Raw genomic sequence first — 23999 nt, 5'->3', positions numbered from 1 at the left:
TTCTCCGTGCAATCGAGGGGGCCAGCAAATTGGCCTGGACAGAGGCTAATCGCGGATCAGCGCTCAAAGGCGAGGAGCAAACGCGATCCGTTCGATCGGTCGCGCGCGTCCAACGTCGGAACAAGAGCGGTGCGTGTCGCACGCTCGTTAGCAGCGGCGCACAACCGGGAATATTCACGAGATATCCCCCTCCCCCTTACTCCTTGCCCCTCCTCCTCCTCCTCTTCGTCCTTTTTCTTCCGCTAACGAGCGATCCCGACTCGTCTAATCTCGCGATCGTTGGGACGTTAAACGCGCGAAACCGACCGGCTACGCGGCGGAAACGTATATCTCGTGGCCTGTACAAGCAAATTGCTGTCCCTCTATTGCCGTATTTGTGCGCCCAGACCGAGTATCCTCCTCTTGCGGCCGTGCCGAAGTGTCGTGCTTCTACTTTTCGAACGCCGCGTGATTTTCTCATTGTTCGTGTTTTCGTTTCGAATCGAGGAATGGTTAGATAAAGATGGATTTCTGAACCGTGTATGGGGATTGTTTTCATGTTATCGCGTTCGAAACATCGAGCAGATAGATTGTTACTAGGAAAGTTACTAGTCTACCGTAAGTGAGGTTAGGAAGATGCATGAATTTAGATGTAATTTTTACATTGTAGGTTATGGTCATGTCATGTCATATCAAGTTATTTTATCATTGTAGGTTAGATAAAACTAGTATTTCGATTAAAAAAAAAGGGGGGAATAGGTTGGATAAGTAAGATTTTGTAAATATTATACAATTTTTCTCGTACGAATTTTTTATACGTAAGAATAAAAGTTGTTGAAAAGGGAGAAGAAATAATTGAAGAAGAAGAGAGGAGAGGAAGAGGGATTAGCAAAAGGAGAAAGAAAAATATGGACAGGCCGGTGGAAGCGACGCACGAAGAACAGCATCGTCGACATTTTTACCGGGTGTTTTCGTCGGTTTTGCGAATTCGTTCGCGCGATCGTGCCAGGAATGACATCACGGCCCTGTACGAGCTACACCTAAGAAACGGTGGAATGCCTTACGAACCTGCACAGGTGTTCCTCTTCTGAATGGTTCTCAGATCGGGGCAAGAAAAGTTGGCTCCAACTGGTTGAACACCGATCACAATGTTGTTTATAGCTTCTTCTCAACGATTTCATCCATTTCACTTTAGCGAGAGAGAAAAAAAAGGCGACACGATTTTCAATCAACAATTATTAAATTGATTCTCTTCTTCTAATTTTTTTCTTGTGGAAGTTTTTCACTGCTTCGAAAAAATTATTAGATAGATTTTAAATTTTTATTTAAATTATTTTATGATGTAATATTTTTTTATTCATCTGTTTTATTAATTTTGTTTTCTCTGGAACACAATTTTTATGTTTATTATATATATATATTTTTTTTTGTCAACAGAAAATCTGTTTAATTCTAGTAACATCTTCGTTTTCTATTAATTAAACTGAGATTTACTTGATCTCGATTATTAAATTCCTCGACATAAAGTAACAGTTGTACAGGTGTTTCCTCCATCTCTGTTAAACAGAGATTCGCCATTGGTTTATTACGTCTTCTTACGGGCGATATTTAAGCTCGTTTAAGGGGATTCGAGGGAACTCGGTTTCTTCCAGAGAAACTGCATCATCGCACGCTACAATTATGCGCTCGTTCTTCTCTCTTTTCGGGGGTTCCATTAATCTTGGCCGTAATAATCGTGCGCGTTATTAAAAAGGTACTCCTCCGGCAAACCTCCATTTCCTTCGTCTTAATACATTTATCTTCGAAACGAATTTACTCAACCGTTCGAACGGAGGGAAGTTGAGAAAAGAAAAAAGAAGAAAGAAACGTTTACTCCTTATTTCATTGTCATTACTCCCTTTCCTTCATTTTTTATTACGTCATTACACGCAACACCTCGAATTCTCTCTCTCTCTCTCTCTCTAAAATAACATTTAAGTACACCTTTCCCCAATTTCCATTAAATTATCCGCTAACGTTATCATCCTCGAAATTTATTCGAACTGTAAAAATATTTGATTCTTTATCGCAATAACAAAATTGCTTAATAAAATTAAGATTATCCTAATCTCAATTTCCTTTAATTTTTCATTTAAAGTTTAAACATCGTCCTATTTGGAAGGAATTTTTCATTCATTAATGGAACGATAAATAAAAATATTATAATCGATAAAAAGAATCCGAAAAGCTTTCTTTGCGCAATTTTGAATTCCCTCCTTTAAAAATTTTCTCTCTTTATTCCCCTCCTCTTTCTAGCAGGGAAGCAGAGAGTGCCACGTCCAGGAGGATCGCGTCATCCCTCAATGTCAATCCACCGCGCAAAACGAAGCGACGAAACGATTTGAATGCGGCATTCCGCAAAAGTCTCCGGTTTTGTCTCCTCCCATCCCCTTTGATGGGGACCACAATGACGTGTCACCTGTGGGGGACTTGGTTTCTTGCGGCAAACTCGGGGAACGAGATAATTAGGAGTCAAGGAGGGTCAACCCTCTCTCTGATCTCGAGATTCAGAATTCACGATACGTCGACAATGATTAGATGTTTAAACAGAGAGTTTTTGAATTTTAATTAAAAATGGAAGATTAAAAAAAAATAAAGATCAAGATATGTCTTATATATTTATTTTTTTTAAAACGATACGTCGACAATGATTAGTCGATATTTAAACAGAGTTTGAATTTTAATTAAAAATGGAAGATTAAAAAAAAAAAAGATCAGGATATGTCTTATATATTTGTTTTTTTTTAAAATGATACGTCGACAATGATATTTAAACAGAGAGTTTGAATTTTAATTAAAAATGGAAGATTAAAAAAAAAAGATCAAAAATGATCGATATATCTTATATATTTGTTTTTTTAAAACTCGTTTGATTTATTGGAAAGAAAGTTGATAGTTTCCTTAGTTTGAAGAATATGGAATTAAAATTGAATAATTCGAGGCTGGAAAAAATTACAAATGAATTGAACGGATTGTCGAGGAACAAAGAGAATATGGAAAGAGCACGAAACGAAAGGGATCTCTCTTTTTGTAAATTTACCACAATAAATTATCAGCAAAATGTTTCTCAACCGTTTAACCGAATTATATGTTCACGTAACCAACCTGTTTCTCTTTCTCGATACGTATCATTAAGAATCTTTTATTCGCCTGAAATTACTTAAATACTTGCCTGAATTACTTACTCGAAACGTGACCCACTTAAAATCACTCTCGAGCCAACAAGGCCATAAATGTGTCATCCTCCTAAAGAAAAAAAAAGATGAAATGTAATCACAACATCTCTGTACAAATCTTTCTAAATTTTTATTTACCTTTTCAAAAATTCCCTCGAAAATTTATTGATAATGGAGAAGGAAAAAAAGGAAAAGTCAGGAGAAAAGATCAAAGGATTGGTAAGGATTGCAACGTCGAAGACAAATGCGGTACGAATCGTTGGACGTTGAGCAGCCGATGTAAAAGGGGACTATTACCGAGACAGTCGTTCCATAGCATTCCAACGACTATGTTTCGTTTCCTTTATACTTGTGCACGGAAATTCCGTCCTTTGCATATCAAGGCGCCGCCACCGTTTAGCCCCCTCCCATTTACTCTCTCTGGCCAATAATTCGATACCCAAAGTTGAGTGCCACCATTTCGATCCTTGGAATCTTTCGTCCTCCATTCATTTATTTTTTTATCGACATGAAAAATCTAGAAATCCAAAGAATCAATTTTAAGATTCTTTAAGTCCTGACAAGAATTAAACTTAAAAATTAACGTTCACTTGTGAGAGAAAAGAAAAGAGAAACTTGTCGTTTGCCTGATTCGAAGAAGAAAGAGAAGAAGGGAAGGAAAATTTCCAAAATCCCGAGAAAAAAGCCAACTTTCGTCGAAAATCTCTCGCAAAAGAAACGAGAGAGAGAGAGAGCGCTCCCTGTGAACGGTCGAATCAATCAACAGGTATCAAAATGGCGCGAAAAATCTCCCCGCGGCGCGGAGAGAAGCAAAAACCGCGGTCGCTTAAAATCCCATAAAGAAACCGAGGAAGAGGGGGGGGGAATCGAATTCTGGTGGCTCTCTCACAGAGAGAATTTTTTTGCACAGCGCGCATTTACAAGATGGGAAAGGAGAGGATTATCGAACGAACTAGTTTCTTCTCCCTCCCTCGTTCCTTTTTTTCTTTTCTCTTTTCTCCCCTCAGAGGGAGGAGGAGAGGGAGGAGAGAGAGTTGGCCGTTGGCTAGGCGAAGCGAATCAGGGATCCCCCTCCCGAGAGGGGGAGGAATTGATGAAGGAGCGCGACTTACGCATACCGTGTAAGTGACGCGTATGAATAATTCATTCTAATAAAATAATGCAGCGAACCTCCGACCGAGCAAAAAACCACGCTGAATCGCCGATCGCGTCCCCTCTCTCCCCCTCTCCCTTCCCCTTGCTCGTCCACTTCGCCGAATTCGCACCATTATCCCCTTGCACCCCCTCTCCAAACTCCTCCCCCCTTCCTTGTTCGAGGCAAAACGTGTCGGGCCAATTTCTCGTCGTTGACCCGACGATTTTCTTCTAGGTTATGGTAACTGTAATGGAGGAAAAGATTCTTACTTTTATGTGATTGTATTATATTTGAGGTTATGTGAGATTCCTTGAGATTATATTATAGAAGAAATTGATTATTCGAGTAAGTATGTGTCAATAGTTTCGTGAAGGAGGAATAAGAAAATACTTTTTTTTAAAATTCTCAATTTTTCTTATCCCTGAACGCGCGAAAGATACGGTTACGTTTGCTTCGGAAAGAAGGGAGAAAAGAGAGAAAGAAGAATAATCTGTTTCGCCTCATTTTGATAATCTCATTTCGAAATGGGATGTGGTAATAATCGTAAACAAACGAACAATAGGGGCGAACGATAAAGGGGAAGAAAAGGAGGAGGAGGAGAAGAAAAAGAAAAAAAAAATTGCAGATTTTGCTATGCAGGATATTGGCTATCGCGGTGACGCGAACGATAATACGGGATAGTTTCAACCATGACACGATTCTCCATCGCGGTTTCTCAACGCGTTCTAGATTCTGAGCAGGAGAACGATACCCTGAATGACTATGCGCTACGTGTGGCAACCTGCGTCCGTTGTTGAATCGAGAAAATCGCGTTGACAAATAGGAGTTTATAGCGGTAGGTTCAACGTATTTATTGCCGATCGAGGAGCGAAAAATTACGATCGTCGGAGGTCAACACGTAAATTTACGACTCTGCTCCACCGCGCTCCCATTTCTTTTTCTTTTTCGTCCCATTAGAATTCTAATCTCTGTTTCTTGGAAAATTCTTGGAAGGGATCCGCGTTACTGTACGTTAAATTAAAATTAAATGCGAGATATATCTTCAAACAACAATTTTTCTATCCAACGACACAGAACTCCGTCGTCCACTTTTTAACAAATATATATTTTTCTCTCTCGATTTCAAATCTCTCTCGAGAAATAAGAGTTTACATCAACCCTCGAGCCGATTTTCCGTGCTGTAGGGCGCCGATAAACAAGACAATTTCGCGGCAGCTCGTCCCCAGGAATCCATAAATCCGGCCCGGTCACTCGCGGATCTGTCGATTAGAGCGGCCTCTGCCTCCCCGCCATCTTGAAACCGTTTCCCGCCAAACGATCGAATGTGTCCCCAAGCGGACATCTTCGTGGCGCGTTTCTTTCTTTCGTTCGGCCGCGATCGCGCCGCGGGAATTGAAAGCATCGAGGACCGTCCAGAGATTCTATTTTCCTTTCGGCCGCGTTGTAAAAATCTTTTATGGCGAATCGAGAATCCGGGAAATGGGATTTTCTTCTCTCTCTCTCTGGTTGTTTTTCTCTTTCCTGGTTGCTTCCCCTTCCCCACGAAAAAAAATTCAATTTCCACGGACTTACGATTGCTGGCCCTTTCTTTGTTTAAAGTTTTTTTTTTAACCTTTTTCCTTTTGCGATATTTTTAAAAGAAAAATTAAATCAGGTATGTGACGATTAATTGAAATAAGTGTTAAGAATTATTGATTATTCAGGATATTGAAAATAAAAATCGATCTCGATTTTTATCAAGAACAAAGTCGATCTTTTTAATTTTAAATATCGAGATAATCGAATCAATTATCGATATATAAAACTCTCTTTATAAATTTAAAGAAACTGGTGATCCTCATATTTGATGAGCATAATGAAAGGTATAAAATTATGATCGATGAGAAATTATTATTAATAACTTAACATAGTCCTATATGAACAACGGATCGCTTCTCATTTATGGGAAAATTTCGATCCGTAATTTTCATGTTTCGCGATCGAGAAAAAAAATTTTAAATCACTTTTCAGTAAAACAAAGAGCTGGAAGAATAAATTCGAGGGACAAATTCCACTTTATTTCTTTGCGACGATACTAATTAAATAACCGGCGGCTCGTGGCTGTAAAAGGAGAGGCTGCGCTCGTTCGACCTTGGAAATGGCGGAGGCGCCGTGGGACAATCTTCGATTTACAGGCAACAATCCCATTTTCCAGTGGTCGGATAAAAATCTTTATGGAAAATCCTTTCTTCCCGTACCGTTCTTCTGACCAAGAACATTTCAACCCTTCCCTTTGTCTCAACAAAATTGTTTGAATTGAAATAAAAGTTCCTTTTTATTCTTATTAAAAAAATGTAAGTTACTCCAACAAATTTTTCAAAATGTCCGTTTAATTAAGAAAAAACTGTATATTTCAAAGGAGTTATTGAAAGATTACATTAGAAAAGTTTGAAAAAAAGAAAAAGTGGTTTGAGCGAGTTTTAAAAAGATTTTCTTACTTTAATTCCTAAGGAACTGTTCATGAATGAATAACATCTGTTGATGTTGTACAATAATTAATCGTAATGGAATTTTTATTGGAATGATTACTCAATTTTCTAATCGAAATTGATTTAAATTTGAAATAATTTAGTATATAGGAATCAAATTCAATGTTATTAAATTCTGGATATTCACAAGATCAATATCATTGATGACCAATAGATTTAATAGAAAAGAATGGATTTACAATTTCATCAATCAAAAAATAAAATTAAAACAAACAATTGAAAGAATAATAATTGGAATTAATTTGTTCAAATAATTTCAATATTATGATTTAATTTAATAGAAATAAGTTTGAAAATTTATTTATAAATATGATTCCAAGATCAAAAAAAATATTAAAAATTAACAATAATTCTCAGAATTAAAAATCATGAAAAATAGAATAAAGAAACTTGCAAAAGTTTTCATCTTTCAAATTCTCAAACCAAATCATTCCATGATCCATCAAACTTTTCAACGCTCTTCCCTCCCTCCCCAAAGAAAAAAAAAAGAAAATCACCTCTGTCCCCTGTTCAAACGACTTCCACCCCTTCCGATTCTCCCTTCCAAAGAAAAAAGCGAGAGGAAAGCGCGTAGTAGCATCGATAGCCGACAGGTAGCAGCAGCGTTTTCCCTCCAGTGAAACGTATGCTTCCAACGTCGCGAATCTTTCGAGCCAGGAGGAAAGACTCCTCGAAGGGGATGAACGGAAAGATTTCCCCTCTTCCTTCCCCCGCTCGCCTCGTATTCCTTTACATATGGCGCTCGGCTATACCAGGGGCCAATAACCATCGATAATCGGCCAATAGGAGCGAAGCCACGGGTGTATATATATATATACGTGTATATCGAACCCCATAGATTCGTAGGCAGCATGACAAATAACTCTCACAATGGGCCATCTCGCTTTCAACCGCTCGCACCCCTCCCTCCGCGCTTCCATTCCAGTTTACAGCCCTTCCTAGTCATGTCTCCTCCCTCCCCCGACCACCCTCCTTCCCCCAGGTCGTGTTATACACGACCAGATCGGTTCCGGCAATTTTACATTCACGTCAGACCGCCGCTGATTTATTATAATGTTTGCCATCGCGCTCCCCTCCCCTCTTCTCTCCTCTCCGTTGCCCGAGCTTTCTGGCCCCCGTCGAATCTGCAGCATCGTGCCAACCCTCCCCCTCCCCTCCCAGACTCGAGATGATCGTCTCTCGTGGAGATGATTACATCGAATTGGTTTTTGACCGAGCTTGATGATTGAAGAAAGGATGTGTGATAATACGTGATGGGATAATTTTCTTTCCAAGTTTCCAATCCTCTTTTTTAAGGATTAAAAAGTTAAGAAATCGAGAAATCTAGAATGAAGAAAAAAGATGTGATGGGGAAGGAAATGGGAGAGGGGAAAAAATTTTCCAGCATCCAACGTTTCTTAATTAACTTACTACCAATCATCCTGAACCGAATCGATAGCGCAAACAATCTCCCTCCTCCTCCTCCTCCTCCTGCGAGGGAGCCAGCCACCCTTCTCTTCGAAAGAGAAAGAGAAAAAAAATCCAATCGAGTTCGATTCTCAAAGAGCAAAGAGAGAGGGAGAAAGAGGGAGAGAGAGGGACAGGAGGGATTAAAAACAAAGCTGGGCCGAAAAAAATTCCGTTGGAACGGAAAGGAAAAATAAGCCTGGGTCCAGGTTATAATGATCGAATCGGGGCGGAAATCGAGCCGACGATTTCGATCTCGTTCCCCAGGAAATCGATTCGATCGTGTTTCCAATCGGGCCTGTTTGGTTTAAGTTTCGACAGGGCCACAGCCTTCCACCCTCCTCCTCTCTCTCTCTCTCTCTTTTGTTTGTTATTTCGCGCGTGCCGAATTAAAATTCATTCTACGACGACGGCTCGACGTTTTGCCAACCCTCTCCCTCTCTTCCACCCTCCCCCCCGTTCCACCTAGCCCGCTCCATCGACCGTGTCACATTTTTGTCGTTTTTCCATTTTCGCTGCCTCATTTTTCAACTCGTCTCGGTACACCGAGTGGACGAAAAAAAAAAAAAAATAATAATGAAAAAAGAATAAAAGACACGTATATGTGTGTATGCGTGCGTGTGTAGGTGATAAATTGGCCGAACGATTTCGAACGAATCGTTCTTTTTTATTATTATTATCATTGTATTTTTTTTTTTTTGCTCGTAACGAGGGAAACGTATTGATCGAATGATTTTTCTTCTTTTTTTTTTTTTGCGTTCTGCCGTTTAAATCGCCTCGCTTTGGGAGATATTGAATGCAATGGCATGCGAGCTGTCATCGTACTTTTTCTTTGTCTGGAAAATTATTCATTATCGATGAGAAATTTAATAAAAGTTGATGTATTAAGTAAGTAAGTAAATAAAAATTCATCAGAGGATATTTATAACGTTTTTTTAGATCATTCCCTTTTATAAAATTGATTTAAAATTCAATAATATAGTCGTGTAATATATTGGACGCGATTCGTAACCAATAAGTTTCACGATATCTTTCGTAAAATGGGGGAAAAAAAAATATGTAAAATAGCCGTGTAACTGATATCGCTGGGATAAAATATTCGGAACAGAATATTTGCAAATACATCGAATTTAAAATTCCAAATTTTAAAACCGTCTCTTACCATTCTCCTCCATCATCCGAAAATCGACTAATCTTAAAAAAAAAAAAAAAAAAAAAAGTGACAAAAGAACTCAACGAATCAATTAACTTCCCCAGAAACTCTTCAAGAATCTTTTTTTCTTTCCCGTTAAAAAAAAAAAAAAAAAAAAATAGAAAGAGTCACGCGTCGGTCGAATCGAATGAGGAGAGCTCAGCCTAGCCAGGCTCTCTTCCCAGGGCTGATTTACATGAAATCCTAATAAATACCAGGAATTCTCGGCTGATTTAATTAGGCTCTTTCGGGCAAATATCCATACAAATGGCGCGAAAATGCGTGTCGAATAGGGTACACGTGTCTCATCGGGCCGAAATTGATGGCTGTTTAGACGAGCTTAATGAAAACGGGGCCTTTTCGCCCGGCCTTGCCCCTTTTCTCGTCTTTCTCCGCCCCGCTTCCTTCCACCGGTTCTCCTTTCACCTTGTACCGCGGCTCGTAACCATTCTTCTCGATGGGAATTACGGGTGTATTTATCAGTGTTTCGCAGTGTGGGAGACAAGGCCGCCAATTAGCCGACGCCAATCGTCGCCTTAAATCACGACTCGTTCTCTCGCCAAAGGTCAGCCGGATTAACCCGGTATTAAGTCGAATTAAAGTCCCTCTATCCTCTCTTTTATTTTTTTTTCTTTTTTTTTTTTTTTACGATTTCGGTTATTCGTTATAAGTTTCGTTTAACGTGTCGTTTCGAGGTTAGGTTTCGAATGTAATAAGATAAACAGTTGGTCGAGTTTTTTAATCTTGATGATCGATTCTTCGTATTTATTTCTTTAAATTTGAAAGGATTAATTTTTAAAAATGTTTCTTCTTCTTGGCGAATCGTAAGATTGGGAATTGAGATTCTAGCGTAATATTCTGCGTTGCATAAGAGTTGCAAGGGGAGGCTCGGTGGGAACGCGGCTTGAAGACTTCATTATTTTCGAGGGAGAGAAGAAGCGCCCTTTCTCGTTAGGGTTATTCCTCGCCCAGGGCGACGTCTTGTTAAAATTCCCCGAACTCCGCATAACCCCCTCCCCTCTCCTCCTCGCGTCTTATTTCGCGAGACCGCTTCCACGCTATTAAACTGACGCCTCAATCTCGCGGATCGTGACGCGTAATTGCTCCAAACACATATTTGGCGGGGAGATTTTGTCGAAATTTTCCATCCTTTAAGCGTAGCTCTAAAAATCAAATCGTAATATATATATATTGGGTTGGCAACTAAGTAATTGCGGATTTCAGTTGAAGTTGATGACGACTTGATCAAAGCAATAATCGATTCGGATCGTCACAGTACAACTCGTGAGATTGCAGAGAAGCTTCGTGTATCGCATACATGCGTTGAAAACCGCTTAAAACAACTTGGCTATGTTCAAAAACTCAATACATGGGTTCCTCACGAATTGAAAGAAAAGCATTTAACGTAACGCATTAACAGCTGCGATTTGCTAAAGAAAAGTAATGAGAATGATCCATTTTTAAAACGACTGATAACTGACGATGAAAAATGGGTTGTTTACAACAATATCAAGCGGAAAAGATCGTGGAGCAGGCCACGTGAACCAGCTCGAACAACATCAAAAGCTGGTATTCATCAAAAGAAGATTTTGTTATCAGTTTGGTGGGATTACAAAGGAATTGTCTATTTTGAACTCTTACCACCCAACCGAACGATCAATTCTACATTGAACAACTAACGAAATTAAACAATGCAGTTGAAGAAAAGCGGCCCGAATTGACAAATCGAAAAGGTGTTGTATTCCATCGTGACGATGCAAAGCCACACACATCTTTGGTCACTCGGCAAAAATTATTGGAGCTTGGTTGGGATGTTTTGCCACATCCACCATATAGTCCTGACCTTGCACCATCCGATTACTTTTTGTTTCGATCTTTACAAAACTCCTTGAATGGTAAAAATTTCAATAACGATGATGGTATCAAATCGTATCTGATTCAGTTTTTTGCTAATAAAAACCAGAAGTTTTATGAACGTGGGATTATGATGCTGCCTGAAAGATGGCAAAAGGTCATTGATCAAAATGGGCAACGCATTACAGAATAAAGTTATTTAGTTCCATGAAAAAATTGTCTTTGATTTTCTAAAAAAAATCCGCAATTACTTAGTTGCCAACCCAATATTAAATATATATTTCCAATAATTCCTTCATCATATTCTTCAGACTCTATGTTGCACACAATGACGTAATATGTTAATGGATTAAAAGATTGAAGCAAACATTAGGAATAACAAAGATTCTCTCATTTTTCAAAGATTGAGAGAGGGAAGGAGTCCATCACACCAATTTCCGATGTAGAAACGATTACTGGGACACGTGTCGAGCGGAGGGAGCAGCGATTTAAAGACGATCGTCTGGTCGGGCGTTAATGGCCTCTGGTCTTTTTCTCGGGGGTGAAGCCTAAACCCTCTGGCGGGCCCTCGCTCCGATTGGCCCGGCGTTTAGGGGATGATTCGAGGCGCGATACGGTCGCCGGTTGGCCGGATTTAATTAATCGATCGCACGCATTATCCGGCCGACAAATGGTGGGCCGGGCGGTTAGATCGTTCCCTGTTAATGTCGCCGATCATCCGTCCACCAGGAATAAACAAGTTTTATTACACGTTCCAAAAAGATCGAAACTCTATGTTTCTTCTTCCACTTTTTTCAAATTCTAAATCTCGTAACGATTGATATCGAAGAGTTGAATCGATATCAATTTCTTTTATCGAATCGTTTAAATTAAAATACACAGATTTTACAGTCTCTTATCGAAGATATAATTTGTAAATGCATGGAATAAAAATTATAGAACGGATACTTGATCTTCCTTAAATAATTTTGGATGAAGTAAAGCGTTCTTTCTCCAAAAGAAATTTCTAAAAAGAAAATTTATATCTTCCAAATATATTCTTCTTCGTCTTTCGAAAAGGAAAAAAAAGGAAGGAAAGGAAAAAAATGGTCGCCATCGCTGGAAAACGGAGTTCGCAGCATCCGGAGGACGGAGCAGATGCGGAGGGTGCGGAGGATGCCGGTTTCATAAGTTATCGATTGAAAGGGAGCCAGGGTGGTGGGTAGGAAGAGGGTTTCGGTCGCCATGGCGACCGAACCTGCGCCCTGCGACTTGAACGTTTACCTTAATGCCCGGGAATTACGGGACGTGATTTTCACCCCGGTTTTCTCCACCCTCTTTCTCCCTTTCTCCTTCGTCGAGGACGCTTTAGGCGATAATGTAATTTTATCTGCGCCCACCCTCCGCCCTCCTCGACGACGATCTTCCACAGGCGACACTCTCTGTTCTCTCCCTCCTCTTTTCCACCTCCCCTCCCCCCTTCTGGCCTCGACGGTTCCAACGAGACAACGTTTTCTTCGGCAAACAACGTTAGTTCATTGGCCTGAGGCGAGGAATTAATTGGATTCCCGGGAAATTAATTGCGGCAAAAGCCACCCCCGGCTGGAAATTAGAGAGACGTGGAATTTTCGAGCGTGGACGTCGTGCATAGTTGTTGGGGGAAAAATTCTTAATAATAATTTTTTCTCCCATCTTTCAATCTATTCTACGAAAATTTATTTACAAGTAATTAAATCAATTTTCACGTTTCGGAATTAATTCCCTTTTTTGGATTTACATAAATTAATTTTATTATTAATTTTTAACTTAAAGACAAATTCTTTTTTTCTCTCCGATATTTCATGTTTGTTTATTGTGGATCGTGTTTATAGGATGAGAAAATTAAAAAATAGGATGGATAGAAAGAAGAATTAAAAAAAATCAGCAAGGGTGAAATTTTCTTTAAAAAGAGGAAAGGAAATCTGATCCAGGATCGCGTTTCACTGCCTGGTGGCTACGCGAGCCACCCACCCCCTCGGGGGCTGTGCCAACACAAGACCGCATTAGCTAACTGCGCCCTGATTCGTCGTCGGATCGATCCCAAAAACGAGGAAACTTAACTCGAATTACGTCACCGGGAGGAGACTTAATTCTGGTTAAAACTGGTGTCGATTTTACGACCGGGATTCAGAGATGCGTTGAATTAACGAAATCAAATTTTGAGAAAAGTATATCGAAATATTATTTATTAAAATTTATGAAAATTTTTATCTCGGTAATTTGAAATTCTAATGGAGTATTAGTTTTGTATTTTATATTTTATAAGAAAAAAGAAAAAAGAAACGTATAGAATCAACAAAATCATCCTAATCTTCTTTTAAATTTAAAACAATGCAGAACTCACTTATATTCAACCCTCGAACACTGTTAAATTACCATCCACCATTAAACGAAATCACCCTTATTAAACGAAAAGGTTCACGAACGAAGAAATTTATCTTATCTTCTTTCCATATAATATAATAATAATTATCGATAAAATTTCCTTGACAAAAATTTTTACCTTCCTTATCATTAAGCTATTTTATCAAATCACCACCATATACAGAATTAACCTTGAATCACCCTCCTCCCCTTCTGAGCAAATTATCAAGGAATTAGTCGCCAAATTAAGTTTCGTCAATTTCGCGGAGAAAAGAGCAGCTCTCTCTCTGAGGAGAGCCTTAAATTACTACTATTTGTATTCTCCGGAGGAATCCACCCCCGCAGGAAAGGCGGAGTCTCGATTCCTCGAGAGGGATCGTGATACCGTTACCATGGAGTTATGTAAATCGTCGGATTACTCGTCCCTGCAAATTGGAAATAGGGGGTTGGAAAGGGGTGGAAGGGTCTGGACACCAGTCTCTTCCAGCAAAGAGAAATCCTTGTCGAATTTCATTGAATAAACAAATAATAAACAATTTGAGAAATGAAAAAGCTTTCTTCTTTACGATATTTTTTAAAATAGTTTTTAAAATTATAATATTATCGTAGGTGAAATAAATTATTTATCTCGACGAAACTTTGGAAATGAATTATCGTTGAAAAATTTTAAAAAGTGTTAATTTTTGCAAAGGTTTCTGGAATAAATAAAATAAAATAAAATTTCAGACGTTGGTGTAGGGGTGGCTATCATCCCTGTTGCCATAACGAGGATCGTGAAACAGGCGTAGAATCGTCCCACGGGCCGTGTTACGCGCATTAACTAAACGGCAGCTCTGATTGGCTCCTTTCTTCGAGCATCAACCCCCTCAAGAGGTCAAACCGTTGGGGTGGAAGATCTCGAAGACGATGAGTTTTCACCAAGTTCGAGTCTCATTTAATGAAATATTTCTAATTAATTTATTTATAAAGTAAATCGAGGAAAAATTGGAGAACGAATTTTTTCTTTCTCATATCCTTCCCTTTATTTTTTAAAAAATTTCAAGAGTTACTTATTTATATTGAATGTCAAATTAGAAAAAAAATTTTTCTATTCAACTCGAACCGGATCAACAACGCGAATATCGTCCATTTTCTTTTGCCAAGATCGATTAATGATGCATCGATCGTTCTCCGTGACACGCGACAGATAAATCGCAGATATCAATTAGGTTAGCTGATTGAATTTGATAAAAGAAAGGATGTCCTTTGCTCCGCGTAAATCAGCATTGGAGCAATGGTTCTACGAACCCGAGGAGGAACCCGTCACCTTTGACGACATATTGTTGTACCTGGGCAAGTATAAGAAAATAACTCGATCTTTATTATCTCGCTAATTAATTTTCCCACAAGTTTTTACCAACTTTAACAAGAATCGTTAAAGAAATATTAATAATTAATTAATTGATATAATATATTAAAATTGTAGATAAAATAAAAATATCGTAAGGATAATATTAACCTTACAATTTTTAATTGTAAAGAAACTGTTGTATAAGAATATGATGATTAGTTTCACAATTACATATATATATTGGGTGTGGCTAGTGTCTATAAGTTCAATTATATTTTCAACAGGCGAATTCGGCTTGTACCAAAGGTTCCTTTTCATCATGCTCATGTTGTTCTGCTTCTTCCTAACCTTCGTCTACTTCACACAATTGTTCCTGATCGTTGTTCCGGTCGAGTTTTGGTGCGAGATGCCGGCAGTCGAGGGCTTCACCTCCGAGGAATTAAGGGAGTACATGATTCCTAGCTCGAACTTGGTCGCGTACGAGGGCCACGATTTACCGTATTCCCGATGCTGGATATACGACGTGCCCGTGAAAACAGCGATGGAGGCAAAGGAGCCCGACCCGAAATGGCCGATGAAGAAATGCCAGGAATGGCACTTCAAAACGAGCCCTTTCGACGTCCCATATATGTCCGTGGCTGCCGAGTTCGGATGGGTATTGAACACTCTGTGACACTCTATGTGTAATAATATTCTCACAAATTGGGATAACAGTGCAACGTAACGTAATTTTCACACAGGTTTGCGACGACGCGTACAAAGTGACTCTCGCACAGAGTATATTTTTCAGCGGTTCCATCCTCGGCGGTTTGATATTCGGTTGGCTGGGCGACAAATACGGAAGGATCCCGGCCGTCATCGTCTCCAATTTGTTGGGATTCATCGGTGGCCTCTCAACCATATACATCCACACGTTCTGGCAATTCTGCGTGTGCAGGTTCATCGTCGGCGTCTCCTTCGACAGCACCTTCGTGTTCGCTTACATATTGGTCCTGGAATACGTGGGACCCGGCTGGCGCACGTTCGTCGCCCACGTCTCGTTCGGCCTGTTCTACACGTTCGGGGCAATATGCATGCCTTGGATGGCGTACTTCATAGCGGATTGGAGAACGTTCGCTCTAGCTACCACCGTACCCCTCCTCTTGGTCCTCATAACCCCGTTATTCATTCCGGAGAGCGTCAGGTATATACACGTTTTTATAAATTGCAATAAATTTATTTGATAGAATAAATGAAATTTCATTAATAGAATAAATGAAATTAAAATAATTAATATAAAGTTATATATAAAAATAAATCTTATTATGTATATTAAATTAATTGGAGATTAAATGTATTTTTATGAATATTTAATATTCGATAATAAGAGATAAATAAAAAAATTGATACGTGTAAATCCTGTTGCTATAAAGAAGATTGATCCATAAATTCTATCATTAAAACAAAAAAATGAATTTAAATATTCGATTGTTTGAAGGAGTTGTAAAATAAGTTCCTAAAAAAATTGTTGATAATAAATATGATTTTCTAAATTTAAGATTACTAGTAATTAAATAATAGTGGCTTAAATCCTGAAGATAAATGAATTTAGTAAAGGATATAAATATTTATAAATTTTCGAAAAATTTCTCTTTTATATTCACAGGTGGTTGATAGGGATGAAGAAAATATATATATATTTACTTAACTTATAACTATATATATATATATATATATATATATATATATATATATATATAATTTATAAAATTAAAAAATTTTTATTATTAAGTCAATATCAAATAGCTAATTCAAAATTTATATTATGTATATTTGAAAAATGAATATTCGATAATAAGAGATAAATAGAAAAATTGATCCAATTAATCCATACCATGAAATCCTGTTGCTATAAAGAAAATCGATCCATAAATTCTATTATAACAATTTATTAAAACAAATTTATTAAAACAAAAAAAATGAATTTAAATATTCAATTGTTTGGAATTGTAAAATAAGTTTCTCAAAAAATTGTTAATAATAAATATGATTTTCTAAATTTAAGATTATCAGTAATTAAGTAATAGTGACTTAAATCCTGAAGAAATTAAGATAAATGAATTTAGTAAAGGATATACATATTTATAAATTTTCAAAAAATTTCTCTTTTATATTCACAGGTGGTTGATAGGGATGAAGAAAATATATATATATATATTTACTTAACTTATAACTATATATATATATATATATATATAAAATTTATAAAATTAAAAAATTTTTATTATTAAGTTTATTTTTATTATTAAGTCAATATCAAATAGCTAATTCAAAATTTATATTATGTATATTTGAAAAATGAATATTCGATAATAAGAGATAAATAAAAAAATTGATACGTGTAAATCCTGTTGCTAAAAAAAAGATTGATCCATAAATTCTATCATTAAAACAAAAAAATGAATTTAAATATTCATTTGTTTGAAGGAATTGTAAAATAAGTTTCTAAAAAAATTGTTAATAACAAATATGATTTTCTAAATTTAAGATTATCATCAGATATATAAATCCTGAAGAAACTAAGATAAATAAATTTAGTAAAGGATATAAATATTTATAAATTTTCGAAAAATTTCTCTTTTATATTCACAGGTGGTTGATAGGGATGAAGAAAATATATATATATTTACTTAACTTATAACTATATATATATATATAATTTATAAAATTAAAAAATTTTTATTATTAAGTTTATTTTTATTATTAAGTCAATATCAAATAGCTAATTCAAAATTTATATTATGTATATTTGAAAAATGAATATTTAATATTCGATAATAAGAGATAAATAAAAAAATTGATCCAATTAATACGTGTAAATCCTGTTGCTGTAAAGAAAATTAATCCATAAATTCTATCATTAAAACAAAAAAATGAATTTAAATATTCATTTGTTTGAAGGAATTGTAAAATAAGTTCCTAAAAAAATTGTTAATAATAAATATGATTTTCTAAATTTAAGATTATCAGTAATTAAGTAATAGTGGCTTAAATCCTGAAGAAACTAAGATAAATGAATTTAGTAAAGGATATACATATTTATCAATTTTCAAAAAATTTCTCTTTTATATTCACAGGTGGTTGATAGGGATGAAGAAAATATATATATAAAAAATATATATATAAAAAATTGATCCAATTGATACGTGTAAACCATGAAATCCTGTTGCTATAAAAAAGATCGATCCATAAATTCTATCGTTAAAACAAAAAAATGAATTTAAATATTCGATTGTTTGAAGGATTAATAAAATAAGTTCCTAAAAAAATTGTTAATAATAAATATGATTTTCTAAATTTAAGATTACTAGTAATTAAATAATAGTGGCTTAACGTGACTGTAAATCCTGAATCCTAAATTTTCGAAAAATTTCTCTTTTGTATTCACAGGTGGTTGATAGGGATGAAGAAAATGCGAAGGGCGATAAAAATTATTTCCTTGATCGAGAAAATAAATCGGAACAAGATACCCAAGGAGGTGTTCGAGCAATTCCAAGAGGAGTGCGAGAAGGCTATAGCCATCCTGGCCGAGGACGAGATGTACACGTTGATCGATCTGTTCAGAACGAGACGTTTGAGGTAATAAATAAATAAATGCAAATGTATCTATCCATCATTACGTATGCCTCCTCTTCGTTTCAGAAGAATCACCATCCTGTTGACGACGGTGTGGGGTATAATCCAGATGTGCTACGACGGGCACATAAGGTGCCTGGACGCCCTAGGATTGGACGTGTTCAGCACGTTCACGATCGCCTCGATCACCGAATTCCCGGCCGAGATGTTGGTCGTCTCCACCCTGGACACGTTCGGCCGAAGGTGGACGTTGTTCACCGCCGTCACCGTCTCGGCCCTGTTCAGCACGTTCGCCGCCCTCGTCCCCACCGTGGGCCTCGCCTTCGCCTCGTTCGCCATCTGCAGCCGTCTCTTCATCAACGTGGCGTCGAACATCGCGCTTCAATACGCCGCCGAACTCTTGCCAACCGTCGTACGGGGCGAGGGAGTGGCGTTTATACACGTGATGGGCTACGTAACCTCGATATTCAGCCCCTACATCGCCTTCTCCGCGAGGATTACGTACAACATGCCCATGATCATACTGGCAATATCGTGCTACTTCGGCGGGACCATGTGCCTTTTCCTACCCGAAACCCTGATGGAACAGTTGCCCCAATCGTTGGTGGTAAAGATATATTCTTGGAAATTTATTTTCTTTCCTGAATAATTAATTTATATATTGGGTTGGCAACTAAGTAATTGCGGATACTTTTTAGAAAATCAAAGACAATTTTTTCATGGAACTAAATAACTTTATTCTGTAATGCGTTGCCCATTTTGATCAATGACCTTTTGCCATCTTTCAGGAAGCATCATAATCCCACGTTCGTAAAACTTGTGGTTTTTATTAGCAAAAAACTGAATCAGGTACGATTTGATACCATCATCGTTATTGAAATTTTTACCATTCAAGGAGTTTCGTAAAGATCGAAACAAAAAGTAATCGGATGGTGCAAGGTCAGGACTATATGGTGGATGTGGCAAAACATCCCAACCAAGCTCCAATAATTTTTGCCGAGTGACCAAAGATGTGTGTGGCCTTGCATTGTCACGATGGAATACAACACCTTTTCGATTTGTCAATTCGGGCCGCTTTTCTTCAACTGCATCGTTTAATTTCGTTAGTTGTTCAATGTAGACAACAGAATTGATCGTTCGATTGGGTGTTAAGAGTTCAAAATAGACAATTCCTTTGTAATCCCACAAACTGATAACAAAACCTTCTTTCGATGAATACCAGCTTTTAATGTTGTTTGAGCTGGTTCACATGGCCTGCTCCACGATCTTTTCCGCTTGATATTGTTGTAAACAACCCATTTTTCATCGCCAGTTATCAGTCGTTTTAAAAATGGATCATTTTCATTACGTTTCTTTAGCAAATCGCAGCTGTTAACGCCTTGCGTTAAATGCTTTTCTTTCAGTTCGTGAGGAACCCATGTATCGAGTTTTTGAACATAGCCAAGTTGTTTTAAGTGGTTTTCAATGCATGTATGCGATACATGAAGCTTCTCTGCAATCTCACGAGTTGTACTGTGATGATCTGAATCGATTATTGCTTTGATTAGGTCGTCATCAACTTCAACTGAAATCCGCAATTACTTAGTTGCCAACCCAATATAATGGAGTACGATTTAATTCAATTAATATTCTAGTAAACGTTATTAAATATAATGCAAATTTAATTTTATCTTGATAATTCATTAAAATCTTTCAACTAATATCATTAATCTAAAAAAAAACAAATTAATTTCAAATGAAATTATTCGTATAGATCCTAAAATTGCATTACAATTACAATTAAAGATTCATCCAACAAATAATGGATAAATTCTATATAATATAAAATAAAATATGTATATATTGGTTTGTTTTACGAAGGACGGAGAGTTGTTCGGGATCGATCAAATTTTCTGGGAGTCGCCGTTGACGAGGAAGAAGCCTTTGGAGCCGGTAGGGCACCATTTGCACGCGAAACGTCCATCAAGACGTCCGGATTTGTTGCGGAGCAGTATGGTTTCCGGTTATAGGGGCATGGAGAGACGACACACCAGAATACGGGAGAAAGTGAGCGAGATGAGGATCGCTCAGCAGAATCAGTGAAAAAAAAGTTCGGTTTTAACATTGCGAGAAACACATTTTTTTCATATCACTCGGGTAATAATATCCTAATACAGGAGATGGAAGAAACGAAAGAGAAAAATTTATTTGCCGATTATTGTTCGAGATAATGAATTCCGTTTCATTCGTATTTATTATTATATACACGTACAGTAGATTGATTCATTCGAGTTGCTGTTAAATTAAAAACTTAGTTAAGTTTTAAATTATATACTTTATTTATTATTTGAAATTATTTAAAAATACGATGATAATAATAATAATAATAATAATAATGTATGTATATTGTAGAAAAAAAAGTATATTTTTCCGAATAAACAAAGTTTGCAGAGACGAGCAATTACGAAAAGAGAAATTTGTTTTATTTTTCAATTTCGTAAAGTTTATAATTCGTTCCTCTAGCAAAAAAAAAAAAAAAAGAAAAAATATTTTTTCCAAAATTTCTCCAAAAGGATCGTGTTAATTAATAACAATTAAACGAGCAGGAAACTCGTAGGTGGACAGACAGACGTTTAGTTAATTGCCGAAATTAGCGACAACAGGGGTCCTCGACATGTGGACGGCCGCATACCTCGTATCCCCTTTCACTTTTCTTTGAAAACGCATAAATCCACCGCTTGGCGTGGCTTTTCTTCTTGTTTCACCGTGTGTCACCGTGGGTGGTTGACTAAGAAAAGAAACGTTGAAAAAGCGAGAAAACGATCTCGTTACGTTGCAGAATTCAGGATCCTCGCCTCGCTCCCTCTTCACGCATTTATCACAATTTACTCTGGAATTTGTCACGATCAGTTTCGAATATATCCGAAAAAAAAAATTCTCCTAAAATGAGTCCTTCTCTCTCGAATGATTTTCTCAATGGAAATAAGTAATTTCTTCTTTTCAGTTCGTGCTTCTTTTTAAAATTTCTTGAATGTTGAAAAATTTCAAATGCGTTTCTAAAAATTTAAATTAGTTGGAACATAATTAGAAGAGAATATCAATGGAAATGGATATTCTGGAAAAATTTTCTAATTTCTTTTTTCTTTTATTAAATGCTTCAAGCATTGATTGAGAATCGATTCGAAAGTTTCGATACGGAAGCGAGATTAAGTTTGAGATTCGATTTCGAAAGGTTGTTTAGAAGAAAGGGGTAAGGATATATTTTTCCAAGTCGGTTCCTCAGTCCGTGCCGTGTGAAATCCGAGAAGAATTCATAGCTCGTCACTTGAGACGACTAATGGGCCCATAATGACCGAACAACGTGTCCGGGTTGCCAGCCACACTCAGCTTCGTCAATCATGCGGAAAATAAAGAGCTTTTGACTTTTTAAAGTGCTTCATGATGAAATTTTATTCCTTCCATTGTTTCTTCTCTGGGAAATATTTCTTTCAGGGTGTTTTAAAAAAGATTTAAAATTTTCTAATAAATAATCCAAAGTTGAAAAATTTTCTCATAATCATCTTCAAATCCAAACAAACTAATTAATTCAAAGAAAACTACTATTTGAATCTAACGCTCTTTCCTTTCTAAACTTCACAAACTCATCGTCCAAATTGCTCAAAGTATATAACCCAAGAATAATATATATCTCTCGTTCAATCCTAACCTCAAACTTCGTTTACAGTCAGTTTATTTACAAAACATGTCACTTGCCCATAAACCACTTTACCACAGCTAAAAATAAGTCAAGAATAATATCTCTCTTTATCCAACCTAACCTCTTTCCTTCAAATTTCATATTCACTTCTTCCACGAAATAAAACATGCTTCGAATTAAAAGAAAAAAAAGAGGGACAATATCGACCTCGAAAATCGCGTTTAACCATCTTCGATCCTCTCTCACACGGTGAGAAGAAAAATAATCCGGATGGAGGAGCGCATAGTCGGTTTCCGTATCTCAAGGAGCAATGGCCGCGCGTTGACAGTGGAAACGAGTGCGAGCTCGTAAACGCGAGATTGCCTGGCCGCTTTACGATCTTTCTATCGCATTTTCGGGATTATTTGAGAAAATGGAATCCTTTGTAAAATAGGAGGTGGCGCCTCCTGTGTAGAGATTCGCCCGGATGAAGAAAAAAAAGGGACGAGAGCGTGAAATGCAAACCAGCTGGAAAATCGTAAAGATAGGAGGGAGAGGAGTGTAACGAAAAACGTAATCGGCGCGGCTGGTCGAAACGCCGATGGTGGGCGTTGCAGTTGGAGAAAGGGGATGAAAACGAGATACCGGGTGTTTGTGATGGCGGGCGTTTTATTGCGGCCGCGTCCTCGGAACGAAAGTAAAAAAAAAAAAAAAAAGGACCACCATAAGTTGTAAAAGTTTCAACCCCCCCTTTCTCTCTTATCGACTTTGCTTTTCCTTCTTTTCTTTTTCGATGCTAATGAACCGTGCGTGTTGAAAGTGAGATTAGAGGGTTGTGCTCCCCTTATTGAAACTATGTTTTTATTTTTTCGAGGGAATGGAGGAGGAGCGGTTAAGCGGTTTCTTTGAGAAGAATTATATATATTCGATAAGATAAAGTAAAAAAATGTTAAATATCTTTTTCCAACAACAAAGAGAAGAAAGAAAAGAAAACGTAACTCACCTTTCCAAACCATCCATCATCATCCACTTCTCTCAACGACTGGCAAATATAAACCAGAAATCTCGCGATTCCGTTTCTCGACCTGAAAACGTTCTCTCTTTACCGTTCTCTCTGTGCAAACAAACGATCATCCTCCCTACAGGGTGCAAGAGGTGCGCGGCCTCAAGGAGAGGAGAAAAAGGAAGAGAGGAAAGAATAAGGAGGAGGAGAAGAAGAAGAAAAAGAAGAAAACGTGGCACACCACACGTGCGCCTGAAAGCCGACTTTCCGGCCAATTTGCGCCGATAAAACCGAACGCCGCGCCACGCAGTGGGCTCGAAGGCAAACAGGCCATGGCTACCATTGGCGAGGACGCGTCCCGCCACGGCAAACCGGCAATTTTCACCTTCCACAACTATCCGTTTCCCTCTCTTTCCCTCTCTTCGAAACGATCATCCTCCTCCGAATGTGTTGTTGCACGGCCGCCTCCCTTCGGAACGATCCTCTTCTGCTCCCCGCGTGATTGCCCTGCCGACAACTACTGTTTGTTTAGCGGCCACCACTCGAAATTGCTCGAAGATTTTCGCAATTTCCAGCCTCTATTTCGCTTTTCGAGATGCTTGGTATTTTTTTCCCGTCTCTCTTTTTTTTCTCCACGATTTGTTTACTTTAGCTTCGGTTTTCAG

At 37.6% G+C, this 23999-nt stretch overlaps 1 protein-coding gene across 1 annotated transcript; it reads left to right on the top strand.

Moving 5' to 3' along the window:
* The first annotated feature begins 15340 nt into the window (after positions 1-15340).
* LOC410633 (carcinine transporter-like) lies at positions 15341-20991 on the top strand. The gene is made up of 5 exons (XM_026445410.1): positions 15341-15716; positions 15802-16244; positions 18491-18679; positions 18743-19283; positions 20537-20991. The coding sequence occupies exons 1-5, from the start codon at positions 15381-15383 to the stop codon at positions 20756-20758; spliced, it is 1731 nt and encodes a 576-aa protein (XP_026301195.1). The 5' UTR covers positions 15341-15380; the 3' UTR covers positions 20759-20991.
* Positions 20992-23999: the final 3008 nt, after the last annotated feature.

Source organism: Apis mellifera, linkage group LG15, assembly GCF_003254395.2.
Source record: "Apis mellifera strain DH4 linkage group LG15, Amel_HAv3.1, whole genome shotgun sequence".
In the NCBI taxonomy this organism is placed as follows: Eukaryota; Metazoa; Arthropoda; class Insecta; order Hymenoptera; family Apidae; genus Apis; species Apis mellifera.
Note: the sequence above shows the minus strand (reverse complement) of the source record. Positions and strands in the feature narration are given on the sequence as shown.

Excerpts from the sequence above, each read along its gene's own strand:
- LOC410633 (XM_026445410.1), top strand. The coding sequence starts at position 15,381 with ATGCTCATGTTGTTCTGCTTCTTCCTAACCTTCGTCTACTTCACACAA. Across the intron at positions 15,717-15,801 it reads TGGCTGCCGAGTTCGGATGG|GTTTGCGACGACGCGTACAA; the intron begins GTATTGAACACT and ends ATTTTCACACAG. Across the intron at positions 19,284-20,536 it reads AGTTGCCCCAATCGTTGGTG|GACGGAGAGTTGTTCGGGAT; the intron begins GTAAAGATATAT and ends TGTTTTACGAAG.